The sequence below is a fragment of the Nilaparvata lugens genome, chromosome 12 (genome assembly GCF_014356525.2).
Source record: "Nilaparvata lugens isolate BPH chromosome 12, ASM1435652v1, whole genome shotgun sequence".
Lineage (NCBI taxonomy): Eukaryota > Metazoa > Arthropoda > Insecta > Hemiptera > Delphacidae > Nilaparvata > Nilaparvata lugens.
The window spans coordinates 5,932,918-5,947,488 of NC_052515.1; the positions used below are offsets into that span (position 1 = coordinate 5,932,918).

Genomic DNA, 14,571 nt, shown 5'->3' on the forward strand with positions numbered 1-14,571 from the left:
ATACTCTGTCTGATAAGATTAAATCATCAGAGGTCTCTTTATATTGGTTTGATTGAGGATTATAGTTTATATTTTTATTTCCCTCAATTCTAAATTATTACTGAATAGAAACATGGGAATTCTATTATTTGTTCCTCTATTTTTTTAATAATTTAATCTGTGTGAGATCTTGCTGAAGAAGCTGAACATTAATAGGCCTACTTGGATGATGTCTTATTATCATAAAAAATAGAGGAACGAATAATAAAATTCCCATGTTTTTATTCAGTAATAATTTAGAATTGAGGGAAATAAAAATATAAACTATAATCCTCAATCAAACCAATATAAAGAGACCTCTGATGATTTAATCTTATCAGACAGAGTATCTTCTACTTTTTTCATGATAGATAAATAAATACCCTAAACAGAATAACACAAAACTATGGTCTCCAAGTGTGCAAGTTATATGGATAGATCTATCTATCTACATTGGGATCTCTTATCTTCAGTATTGTTTTTTCCAAGTATTCTATTATCTTGGTTGTAACCAATCTACGATCATCCTCAGTCACTTCTCTGTTCACTGCAATAACATTTAATTGAATTTTAGTTTCAGCTCCGTTGGTCGAATTGTTTACTAGACTCATCTACCAACTTTTACGCCTTGAAATAGTCTAGTAGATCTATTATACTATCTTTTATTATACTAATCTTAGATATTGGGCGTACTTTCTCCAGAAGGATTACTACTAAAATCTGCTATTATTATCAATTTATAACTTTTAAAAATAAAATTGATAGATAAATGAATAGGGCCTACTATAAACAGAATAACACAAGCTGAACATTAATAGGCCTACTTGGATGATGTCTTATCATCCAAGTAGGCCTATTAATGTTCAGCATCTTCAGCAAGATCTCACACAGATTAAGTGCTCATCCCCACCATGGCTGTTTGATGGTGCAAAATCATGAAAAATCCTACAGTCTGTCGAAATCAGTCTTCTTCCTCACCAATTCACCATACATCTCTCGCTACGTCAACCAAAAACATGAGAATAAAAATTTTCACCAATAAATCCTTAACTTTATCAATTGAAATTTTTAAAATATTGAATGAAATAAGTTGATTTCAGCAACTATACTCTATTAATGTAACTTCGGATCTGACGTAACAGCACCGTTAGTATGGGGAATACAAGGATATTAAAAGGCGGAAGTTAGATAAAATTACTTCTACTGATGGTCTTGAGCATTGAAGTTAAACATATCAATGTAATGTTTAAATTCGTTATACGTACTTCATATTCGATATATTTAATATTATTATTTTTCTTTTGAAGTTTATATCCTAATAATATAGTGTATTGTAGCTGACCGAAGCTAGAGACAGAGGAAGATGGGCAAAAATTATTGACAGACTCTCAATTGAAAAATGAAAAAATTTATAATTTAAATTAATGTGAAATTGTATTTGTTGCCAACCAAATATATACCTCATAAGAGAGGCTTTTGTCTTTTCAAGAATTTAAATAAAGCCATTATTATTATTAATATAGTGTAACCGCCCCCAGATGGTGGTAGAAGAGAGATCTCTAAATTCTAAAGGTTGAGTCATGGAACTGGACAAGCTACAAAATTTTCGCATTCTAATCAACTTCTAAATTTTATTCATGAATTAATCTAATTTAAATTACTAAGTTGAAATTTTGACAATAACATAGTACATATCGTTTCATTGCACATTCTATAAAACTGCCTGTAGATTTTGCTAACTAATCGTCTGGAATTGTAACTGTTTACGATGGTAGCGTGAACTTGAAATTCATTTTACTATTACAATCAATAATTGGGGACTCGGGCATTCAATGGTTTTGCATGAGCTACAAAATTTAATGGCACTCATTATCTAAAATTAATAATCCCGTTTTGATTTGAACTTGTCACTACAGTAGTATGCTCTCTCAATAATATTAATCTTCAACACTCAAACTACTTTAACTCTTTGTGTAGTTGAGAAGTTGATATTGTGGTAGTTATTCATATTAAATGAAAAAGACTAAAAAATTGTCAAAAAAACAGATTTTGTAATCCACTAAGATTTTGAAATCCACTAAGAAATCTGTGTTTTTTGACAATTTCTTAGTCTTTTTCATTTAAAACTACTCCAACATAATCTACGGAGAAAATAATACACATTAGCAAATTTGTACAATAAACATACAGTATTTAACAAACACGTTAATTTTGACCCCTCGAGGCCCGAGACTACCTCTGAATTTTCAATGTTATTCCGACTGCGGCTCAATTGGAATTTGGACGTTTCTAATTTGTAGTTAATACAATATGAATATAAGTTCCATGTCAATAGCCCATTCAATATAAAAATCGTATCACAGCTTATCCGTTTCACTGCTGAGTCAGTCCAGATCATAATTAGATTAATTATAACAGAAAAAAAACAACAAGATATCTAATAATTATCAAAACAATACCAAATAATAACATTTATATCACAGTCAAGTCAAACGGAGATTAAACAAGAATCAATCACAGTCAGGCAGGTCAAATCACAGAAACACAGCATAAAACATAAATAATCTATACATCACAGCCTCCAGATAAAAATTCATTTATTGAATAAAATGGGTTTCTTTCAAACCACTGATGCAATTTGATCTTGAACACATTTAATGGAGCATCTCGCAAATCAAGAGGTAGTTTGTTGAAAAATTTTATACCACAAGAAAGCCAGTGGTCCTGAGTCTTTCTAAGTCTGCATCTAGGAACATTAATATCATGACTGGTTCTAACATAAAACCTGTAAAGTGAACCTCTTTCATTATGTTGTAACAGACTTCTCTTGACATTTATTAAAGCTGATAAAATATAAAGACTATGCACAGTTAACAGTTTCAACTCAACAAATAAAGGACGACATGTTTCCATGGGAGGCTTACCTAGCATAGCTCTTATGGCTCGCTTTTGGCACAAGAATATGTCATTTACTGAGGGAGCATGTCCCCATAATTTTAAACCATATTCTATATGACATTGGAACAAGGCCAAGTAAACAGTTCTCAGTTTATCCAATGAAATCGTATTTCTTAATCTTCTTAAAGCATAAATCACTCTAGACAGCTTAGTACAGACATTACTCACATGCACCTGCCAATCCAATTTGGAGTCCAAATAAATGCCAAGAAGCTTCACTTCAGACGCATCATTTCTAATACCACCTCTAAGACCACAGACAATCCTTTGAGTTTTTTCAGCATTCATCAGCAGCCCATTTGCAGCAAACCAATCAGCCGCCATACTGAAAGCTTCAGCCTCAATCTGCTGCAGCATGTGAAGATCTTCATGGCTTGAGACAAGAGTTGTGTCATCTGCGTAGAGTACGGTTCGACTAGGAACATTTGCAGACAGGTCATTTATCATGCACAGGAACAGAAATGGCCCTAAGACAGATCCTTGGGGTACACCAAACTCAACCGCTCTAGTGCTGGATGTTTTGTTGTTGCAGCTTACATACTGTTGTCTCCCTCTAAGATAAGATTCCAGCAGCTTCAGCGATTCATCCTTAATTACATATCTCTTGACTTTGGCTAGCAAGACACAATGACAGTCAAACGCCTTTGTAAGATCACACAGTGTTAACTGGATATTCCTTATTCTCAAAAGATGACAATATACATTTCACAATATCTTCAATAGCCATAGCTGTTGATCTTCCTCTTCGAAATCCATATTGACTATGAGACAACAAGTTATTAGACTCAAAATAGACAGCCAGCTGAAAAAACAAAATGTACTCGAAAAGTTTTGAAAATATAGGAACTATACTGATAGGTCTAAAGTTCTCAACTGAGAATTTATCACCTTTTTGTGTACTGGAATTATTTTTGATATTTTCAGACAATCTGGGTATTGACCTTCATTTATACATTGGTTAAATAATGTTGTAAGTGGTTCAACAATAGAATGAATGTTTTTTTTGAGAAAAAATTGGAGACACCATAAACATCAGTACTTTTGGAATTTGATAATGCAGTCACAGCCCTTATAACGCCATTCTCACTTATATTGCACCATTCAAATTGACACTCAACCTGAACACCAGAGTCTGGAACATCATTAGGATGTAATGCATTTCCAGCTATTGCTGCCACTGAGTCTATAAAAAAGTTATTCAGCTCATTTGGGTCAATATCTACTTTATTACTCTTGTTTGTTCTTGTATCCTGTTTGACAAGTTGCCATACTGTTCTACATTTATTAGAGGAATTAGCAATAAGTCGCCCAAATGAAGATTTTTTAGCCTCAATAATTTTAGACTTATAAATCTTATTAAGGGATACATATGCTTGCTTTGCATGTAGAGAACCAGTTACTCTATAAAGATCGTAATGAAGCAGGACACGTTCCTTTATTGACCTTAGTTCCTCAGTAAACCACTTAATTCTTTTACTTGGAGTTCTCTGTCTATTTTGTAGAGGAAAACACAATTCAATTTTATTCTTAATGTTGTGAGTGAAGAGATGAAATGCTACAGATGACCCAGAACCAGCTACAATAGATGTCCAATCAGTTATAAAAATCTCTCTGTAGAAATAATTGTAGTTATTTTGACTATATTGTCTCACAGCAGCAGCACTTTGATCCTCACATACTTTATCCTTTTTAAGCACTCTAATTTCCATTACAAGTGATTGATGATCAGCAATGCAGAGATCCTTTACATCAACACTGCAGAATGACTGGTTGTAACCCGTAAAAATATAATCAAGACAGGATGTTCCTCTGGTAGGAGAAAGTGAAGATGGATATAAATTGTAAGACCTCAGCAGTGTTAAAAAATATTGTGATTTTGAATCATTCATTCTTAGGTCAATATTGAGATCAGTGGAAATGAAAATTTGAACATTATATCCACTTAGATAGTGAAGGATTTTCTCAATACTATCAAGAAAGATATTAAAACTTCCACTGGGTGACCTGTACACCGACACCAGAATAAAGTTCAAGTCACACATCAAAACAGAACATGCTTGACAGTGTTTTTCAGAGCAGTATTGTTCAATCTGAAGCTCTTTAAACTTGAGTTCATTCTTTATTATTATACAGGAGCCTCCATTTTTAAAAGCAGAACGGCAGAAAAAAGAACCAACTATATAACCTTCAGGTGCATGCATGGCTATTTCATCAGCATGTAACCAATGCTCACACATACAGATAAAGTCAGGGTTTTCAGTTTGACACACTACTTCAACTTTAGTATTCTTATTCCGCAAACACTGCATGTTCATATGAATCAATTTGATCACATCAAAGTTGTTGTCTAATGTAATAGTATCATTGGATACAGAAGACTCTAAGTCAGAGATTTCTGTTCCAGAGTAGGCCTTAAAAAATTATTTGTTACACCAGATTTTGTCCTCGCAGCTCTAAACTTACCCAAAATACATCCCTGGGGCCATAGATTAGGATGCATTAGTTCATTTGCTATTTCAATAGGTACTCCCACTTTGAATGAACTGTATGTGTTGAATTTAGAGTTAATTTTCTCACAGATGTAATTTATTGACTGCTTCAAGTTTTGTAGATGATCAATAAATGCTTCTGTTTTAACTGAAGAATCAAGTCCTGAGAGAAACAGCCAGAACATCTTTTTAGCTATTTTTAAAGTTGCACCATCACTTGTTTCCATAGCTCCATGGATCACTCTCCTTCCCCAAATACCCTTGTCTTCAGCTACAGGATTGGCTTGAGCATTAATATGGGTAACATTGCTGTCAAGGTTAGTATGTGTTCCTTTCTGTGAATTGCTAAATCCTCCGTTTTAGGAACCCTCCTGTTTTATTTTGAAACATTGCATTATTGTGACAGTTTTCCGTTTGTTTGAATTTCGTGCCATTTCAGTCAGCTGCTTGATGTTTACAGAATATGACGTAAGAGAGCGCATCGCCATTATTCGTTCAGTCTGCAGAAGATGAAGTTGAACGTAGAATTATTCAAAGTCGAAGACGTTTTCTGATTTGGGTGTGCATTTATTCGCCAAGTGATTCATGTGATTATAAAACTTATAGACAATGATTTACTTGTCTGTGATATTCTAGTTTTGAGTTTGTTAAACGTTTTGTTGATAATGATCAAATATCTATTCAATGATAGCGTATCACTGTCCGGTTTATTGTGTGTAAATAATAATTCATTTATAACCTGCTTCAACTATGCTTGAAAGTCTTGTTGCCTGGGTTCTAAACAATTACCTAGGAAAATACGTAGAAAACCTAAATACCGACCAATTGAGCATAGCTCTGTTACAAGGTAAGTTAAATGAAACATTATAAGGCAAGGAAACAATTGTTTAATTTTATGATGAAAGTCATTGTACTTGAAATGTCATAGTTCATATTGTTTTTATACTGTTTACTATAATTTTTGCTCAGTTTCAATTGCTTACAGTATTTACACATAACATTCCTCAGTTAACATTCCTGATTTGAAGCAATTTTATCCAATCGAAACATTCAAAATTTGTAGCAACTCAAGTAGGGTTTGTTTTAGGTTATGTCCAACTGCCCTACTTGTTTCTAACCAACAAATTTATTTCTCAACCATCGTTAAGTCATCAACGTTTTTAAATGATTGCGTGCAAAGCTCTTCAAATAATTATTGTTCATTGTCCTTGACTTGAATTGACTTCTAGTTAACAAGAATTGGAGGCAAAAATGCTGTTTGGAATTTTAGATAATATTGTATTTTAGTTCACATGCTAATCCAAAAGCAAGTTGGTTACTTTTGGAATATTACAAAGAGTATAATAATTCAGTTTATTAAAAACAAATGGCTAATTCCACTTTATTTTTATATGAATTGAATAAAAAAAATTGAGGCTAGCAATACATTTTTGAAACCTAATTAAGAAGAAATATTTTGTTGTTGGTTATCCATCTTGTTCTCACTATTATTATTACTATTGTATTTCATAAAACTTTAAAGTGAAAAAACACTCACGTTCTTTGATGTGGCGACGTCAAACTCATTTAATGAAGTTTGTCAAACTCATTTAAATCTTCCTCCATTAACCGCCAAATGTGCCCTCCAGCCCCACTCTGTCAAAATTTCACCCTCAAAACCTCAAATACTTCAGTTTCTGTTTGGCTTGAAAATGTGCAATACCAGCACGAAACGGACGTCGCCACATCAAAGAGTGTTTTTTCACTTTGAAGTTTTATGAAATACGATAGAAATATTTTGGTAGTATATCAGAGTTCTATAGTAACCTATTACTTAGTCTAAAACAATTTTGGCAACGGTCCGGAGTTGGAAAAAGATAGAACTAGATCTATCTGCTTTGTCTAATGGCAGACAGGTTCAGCAATCCACTGTTATTCAGATGCTAAATTTAATCTGAAACTATACGATATTGTGATTGATAACTCAAATTTATAATAACTTTTTGCCCTCCTTTTAAGTCCTTTCAAGATTTAAATTTTATAGGTAACACAATGTTTTTTTTCACTTTGCAATAAAAGGGTAAAGTTTACCTCTAAATTCAAACTGATTATTAAAATTATGAAAAAACCACAAGATTTGGAGAAAGCAAATTGTTCTCTTAAATTATCAATAATTTTTGCGTTGCATCTCAGTATAACAGATTTTCTTCCCTACAATTGAAACTATTTTAGGTGCTGTTGAGCTAGAAAATCTACCACTGCGAAAAGATGCATTGCGACAGATTGGGATGCCGGTGCAGGTCCGTTCGGGTCTCATCGGCAAAGTTCGGCTCCAGATTCCTGTCAGTCAGATACGAAGCGCGCCATGGGAGATATCCATCGAACAACTATATGTTGTCATTGGACCAGTACATCTATCTCAGGTTAGTTTCTAGTAATATTACTATTACTATACTAGTATTACTATAAAGTAATAATAATAATAAAATCGCATCCTAGAGATTTTTATGTTCTTTCGTATTTAGAAATTACTGTGGGAATAATATTTTCACTGTATCGGACACACGCTCACTGATACTGATATGTGGGAATCCCGGGCCATCCAACTAGCTGTACCAGTGATAATTATCAATTCTCATAAATTGAGACTCAGTGTTCTTGTCTCTTTTTCATGTAAAACTTTATTCTCTATGTTTGACATTTTCAGTGGGATGAAGAGGCTGAGGAGAACGCGGCTCAAGACTATAAACTGAGTCTATTGGACGCCATTGAAGCAAGATGGCGGGCTGAAACAGAGTCAGGTCAAGCTCCCAGCTACTATGCTTCAAGCTACTCCTCATGGCTTAGCTATGGCACCACGCTAGTCACAAATATTGTCGAAAATTTACAGGTAAGCCCAAATTCTGCTTTTTATACTCATTGTAGGGTTAAGTGTAAGAGAGGGCCGGCTGCGCCCTAACTTCGCTCTCCTAGGTTTTTAAAAAAGACAGCGAATCAATTTCTACTCCAGAATTTTTGAATTTTTAAAATTTCTGCTATGTGTATTAATTTTTCTACCATTAAATTAACATTCATTTTCAAAACAATTAAGAAGTAGAAAAAGGTACGGTGAACGTAATTGTAAGATCCATCGGCTTAATTGTAAGATCCCAATGTGAAAGCGCAGGAGAGCTGCGGAATATGAAATATGATCTTCAGGAGCCAGGATTCTGCCGTTTGAAACTTGCCTAATTCTGCTTTTTATATCAATTTTTACTCCTGTAGAAGTTTTGAAATTTAATAATGTCTGTGTTGTGGTACTGTATCCATTCTGTTCCACTATTAAATTTACTTTTGAAGTAGAAAAAGCACTTAGTTTTAGTAGTTATGATCGTTTTGACCTGGTCTAAGTCTTCTTAGACTGAAGTTAGTCTCCATAATGAAATGAAAACAAAATACGTGTTCATTTTCTACTTGTTATTAATGTGGACGACGGCAGATAATACATACATGATTCCTCCTTCTCCATTCCTCTCTGTCTTGTGCACTCCACTTCAGAATGAAGTATTTTCCCTCCTTCCTGACATCATCCATCATCTTCACCCTCCATTGCCATCACAAGGAGGCCGCCATGCCTCAGCAAGTGTCTCAGTTTCCGTCTCCTATAACATCTCAAGTATAAATAAAAATATAAATCTCAGTACCCTTTTAAATTATTATCGGACATTAATGTCTGAAACATTTTGTGACAAAATAATTTAAAGGGTACTGAGATTTATATTTTTATCTATATTAAAAGTAGCCCTAAAGATAAAAGACATCTCAAGTAATTTGAACTATTCTATTAAAAGCATTGAAACATTTTTTGGTGTTGAATCGAAATGAATTCAAGTGGTTGATTTGGCAGTTGAAAATCAAAGTAGCTCTAAAGAAAAAAGACATCTCAAGTAATTTGAGCTATTCTATTAAAAGCATTGAAACATTTTTTGGTGTTGAATCGAAATGAATTCAAGTGGAAGATTTGGCAGTTGAAAATAGACATCTCAAGTAATTTGAACTATTCTATTAAAAGCATTGAAACATTTTGTGGTATTGAATTTAAATGAATTCAAGTGGTTGATTTGGCAGTTGAAAATCAATGTAGCCCTAAAGAAAAAATACATCTCAAGTAATTTGAACTATTCTATTAAAAGAATTGAAACATTTTGTGGTATTGAATCGAAATGAATTCAAGTGGTTGATTTGGCAGTTGTAAATCAAATTAGCCCTAAAGAAAAAATTCATTTCAAGTAATTTGAACTATTCTATTAAAAGCATTGAAACATTTTTTGGTGTTGAATCGAAATGAATTCAAGTGGTTTGTTTTGGCAGTTGAAAATCAAAGACGTGCACATCAGATACGAGGACGACCAGACCATAGAGGGATCGGTGTTCGCGGCCGGACTCCGGATCGAGTCACTGACAGCGCAGAGCTGCGATGAATCGTTCACGCCGAAATTCATCTGCTGGGAAAGCAGTGGTCACTCGTTCAAAGTGGTGCAGCTGACCAACTTGGCCGTCTACTGGGACAGCTGTTGTCGGATGGAGGAAGGCGCTAAGATGTGGGGTGACATGACCATGCAGGAGCTAATGGTGAGCTCCAATTTTTAATTTATTCTTTCGTCTTCATCCTACTTGAACTGTTGATATTAATTACAAATATCAGGGCACCGAGCTTCGCTCGTTATTCATTTATAAACTATTGATAAACAGAACACAATTCTTTAAAATGATTGGGGAAGGAATAACAGGCACAGCCCAAAACTGTTTCTTCCCCGAATTTTGATTTATACACTATAAATATTCCAGAAAGTAGGTTATGTTCCATACACTTGAATTCAGGTTCAATTTTCAGTCCAAACATTTAAAAACAAAAAAGTTCTAATTTAGATTATTTACAAACCAAATTGAATAACAAAATAACACTCACTAATCACTTGAAACTGTAAAATAATGATTATCTTTGAATATTATGATATACCATCTCATGTCAACAAATCAGATTATTTTGATCGAGAATATTCAAATTTCTAGATTTCTCGCGAGATACGGTAAACTAATCGATTACACAGCTGATCTCCCACACAGGCATCTTCTGTTATCGATAAACGACGAAATTATCATCTGTTTTTCCAAGGATGAATTATCCTTTTCATGACCTTCAGCGAGTTTTCCCAAGGATGAGGCCTAGTGCAATCGAATTTTTATATCATAAACCTACTATGTTCCAAATTTCGTGTAAATCGTTAGAGCCGTTTCCGAGATCCGTTGAACATAAATAACCAGATATAAAAATAACCACATATAAAAATATAAACAGATATTAGCTTACACTTGTTGTTAGCTTACACTTTCACAACACAACTCATGATTTTGTTGCTTGTTGGACGCGTTTCGTGGCACTGAACCACATCCTCAGCGTACAAGGTATCTAGCTACTCCTTGTACGCTGAGGATATGGCTCAGTGCAACGAAACGCGTCCGACAAGCAACAAACTCGTGAGTTCTGTTGTAAAAGTGTAAGCTAACAACATTAACAATTTGATTCAATTTTTATTTTCTCTCAATTCGAATCACCTAATAGTAAGAGCGCATTTTAATCGATGGAAATAATTTATTCCCCACTTCAATTATCCAATACAATAATTATTGAGTATCTATGTTGGTATTTAGGTACATTGAAAATCAGACATTAATATGTCAAATCGTTTCCAAGATATTCAAAATTTGATTATATCAATAACTCAAGCCTGATTTTGGTCCTGGATATGTATTCTTTAGCTCTTTATACATCATCAGTTTATCGAATAATAATTTTACTGATTCTGAAAAAAAATCTTTTGTCTATCATTAGGCCTATAATTTTATTTTCTCTTAACTTAAATTGCCTCCTTCTTGGTCTCAAGTTATATTACTCTCTTGGAAATGGGCAGTATTAAGTCATGAACCTAGAAATGGAAAGACGAAAATAAATTTGTTATGGTTTCATTTTGTATTAATTTATCCATTAGATAAAGAAAAAATACGATGTGCTATTTACAAAAAAGAAACCCCAGTAAATAACCAAATTTGAATAAACATGATAAATTTTTTGTAAATTTTACTAAACATGTAGGTAGAATCATTGAACATTACAAAGTGATTGAACTCTCCATAAATGCTGTCTCCTGCCTAACCTTTTCGTTCATTTATAATGCCAAATCAATTCCACAAGAAGTGAAATTTTCTCTATTCTCTGATGTGAGTAAATAGGAATAGTAGAGAAGCTTTTGGGGAAAAAGTGAGGAATAATGCAAAATTGAAGGCTGTCATTATTGAAAATTTGAACTATGTGAACAAATATTTCAGATTATCTTTTGAAACTTGTACCCATCTATATTGTTTGTCTGGTGAATCATGATTCACTCAAACATATGAAATACAATTTTGCATAGAGTTATAGATTACAATGTTATCTGAACAAAATTGGAACGCTCTGAACAAACAATAGCAAAGTATTTGACTTGGAACAGAGTAACTCTTTGTTACTGAACCGATTTTTGCTATTCGTTTCTCTGCTAGATTATTTACTCAGACAAAATAAAAATAGCTATCTCTGTACTGTCGGGTGTTCGACGTTTTAAAAGTATCGGTCTCAATAATAATAATAATAATAATAATAATATAATAATAATAATAATAATAATAATAATAATAATAATAATGATATTGGTGTTTCGATAAATGAAATACAAGAATACTTATTTCAATTGGAAATTCGATATATATTCATTTGTTTCTTATTACCAAATTGTTAACTATCTCGATGATAATTAATTTGAATACAATAGGGAAGTCAGAGTAAAAACTAATTTGCAAGTAAAAAATTCAATGTAAAAATAGTAAGAATACTAATCTATATAAAAGATTAGGAAGGATATAAATTATTGATAACTCACTATTTTGAAAATTATAAGATGTGAATAAAAGATGAAATTTCATCTTCCTACTACTACGTTGATTTGGATTATTATTATTATTATTCTTATTATTCTTTCACTTCTACTTTATTATCCATTACACAGTGATCTTCTTTGAAACGACCTTTTTACTCAGCAAGTAAAAATTTAAATGATTTTATTTAGGTAACAGAAATAAATTAATAATATATATTAGGGAAAATCCAACATATTGGTGTTGCTACTTAGTCTTGAAATCCAGAAATTCATTAATAAGATCCAGATATTTTTTAAAAATCGAATCAGTTGATCAAGTATTAATAATAAGTATTACTCTATCCATTCAACTTATTACAATCATTTTTCTATCTAGTAATCAACTTGTTCATAGTTGTTATTCAAATAATGATTCTAGGTGGCAATACACGGTCAGAAGGCACATAACAGAGACAAACATTAGTTTATTATATTCTATTCCATTGTGTTGTACTGTATTCTCTACTGATAATCTGATGCCTATCTCTCTCTCTCTCTTTTTCTGGTCGTATGTCGATGGTAAGGATATTATTATTTTATATTCTTCTCAGAGAGTCGACATATTTGTTGAATCACCGCCGATTTATGCAATTACCTTACAGTATAATATTATCGATATTCAAATTTAATTCAATCTTCATTCTGATTGATAAATTTGTTATACTTTAAGTCGAATTCGTTGAATAATTAGCCTGTCATTTATTGTAAATTAGTGTATATAGGTATAATATATTGGCCAGAATATATTGTAACTTACATGAGTAGAGAACTCTAATCACAATGTTGAGGATTCCCTGAACTGAATCTACTCTATAATAATGATGTGTGCAACGATCATCAGTATCCAATTTTTCTTTTTGCTGGTGATGCTATTTTTTCAGATAACATAAATATATATTTTTATGAGTTTTTATGAGTTTTTATAATTTTATTCTTCAGTTTATATATATTTTTATTTTATTCAAAGATTATCAATGTGATTTATCATTATGTGATGTGTCCTCAGATACTGTTTTGGTGAGATGTTGTGATATTAATCCATAATGAAACACTAGAATATTGTCTAAAAATCTCACGAATTTATTGTAAAATTACTTAAATGCTTCAACGCACGTAAAATGACACCATAGGTGTTGAAATATGTATGTAATCTATATTATAATAAAGCAAAGAACTGGCTTATACACGTACGGGATAGGAAATTCACGAATGATGCATCATCAAGTCTGAATAACTGGACTGATTAACCTGAACTTTTGCATACAGATCATTTATTTACCGAGGATGGTTATTGGCCTATTTTAAATTATTCAAGATTCCAGTATGTCAAGTTTTCAGTTACTCAAGTTTCTAGTTAGACCCTTGCGGTGCACGGGTTACCAACTAGTTTCACAATAAGTTCGTGATATTTTAGACAACATTCTAGTGTTTCATTATGTGATGTATTTTACTACTTCAAATTCAAATTTCACTGTTTAGCTTATGTAATAGTTTAGTTTAATTTTCGTCATATAACACTTCAGAATCAAGCAAAGCTTGGTAGTATATATGACACGGCAAAAGTATTGAGTACAGTACTCAAAGAAAAGTAATTATAAAAGAGAGAGAAAAGAAGAGAATCAGAACATACAAAGAAGTTGAAAAAAATATGCTTGCAAAAAAAATTACTACACGCGCCAACAGTTGAAGCTTTCCTCTAAACTGTACGGAGATGCATCGATCAATTTAGCTTTTATTGCATTCTTAAACCTCTCAATACATTTTATTTCAATAGGAAGAGAGTTATAAGCTCTTAATCCGCTATAATGTGGCTTTTTCTCTAAGCTTGCTGTTCTGTGTTGCGGGTACTGAAGATGAACTATCTGGTTTCTAGTATTGTAACTATGATGGATATAACTCTCTCTCAATATCTTATCGTTTTTCCTTTGTCATAGTTGCAATTTTGAGGAAGTATAATGCAGGAATTGATAGAATTCTAAGTCTTCTGAAAGAGTTTTTACAAGATCCATAAGGTTTCAAGTTGTCGACAATTCTGAGGGCTTGTTTTTGCTTTTTAAAGACAGAGAAGCAGACACTTGAGAGTTTATTCAGAATGTGATCCACTTGAGACAGTTTCTGATTCTGACTCCCAAGAA

General features: G+C 32.7%; 1 protein-coding gene across 3 annotated transcripts in view; it reads left to right on the forward strand.

Annotated features, from left to right (window-relative positions):
- Window positions 1-5,975: 5,975 nt before the first annotated feature.
- LOC111049518 (vacuolar protein sorting-associated protein 13D) overlaps window positions 5,976-14,571 on the forward strand; it is a 119,369-nt gene continuing 110,773 nt past the window's right edge. For all 3 annotated transcript variants that reach the window (XM_039438804.1, XM_039438806.1, XM_039438805.1), the window contains exons 1-4: window positions 5,976-6,312; window positions 7,677-7,867; window positions 8,152-8,334; window positions 9,795-10,055. In XM_039438804.1, the coding sequence (XP_039294738.1) occupies window positions 6,216-6,312; window positions 7,677-7,867; window positions 8,152-8,334; window positions 9,795-10,055 (732 nt within the window). In that variant the 5' untranslated portion in view covers window positions 5,976-6,215. The remainder of the gene's footprint in view (window positions 6,313-7,676; window positions 7,868-8,151; window positions 8,335-9,794; window positions 10,056-14,571) is intronic.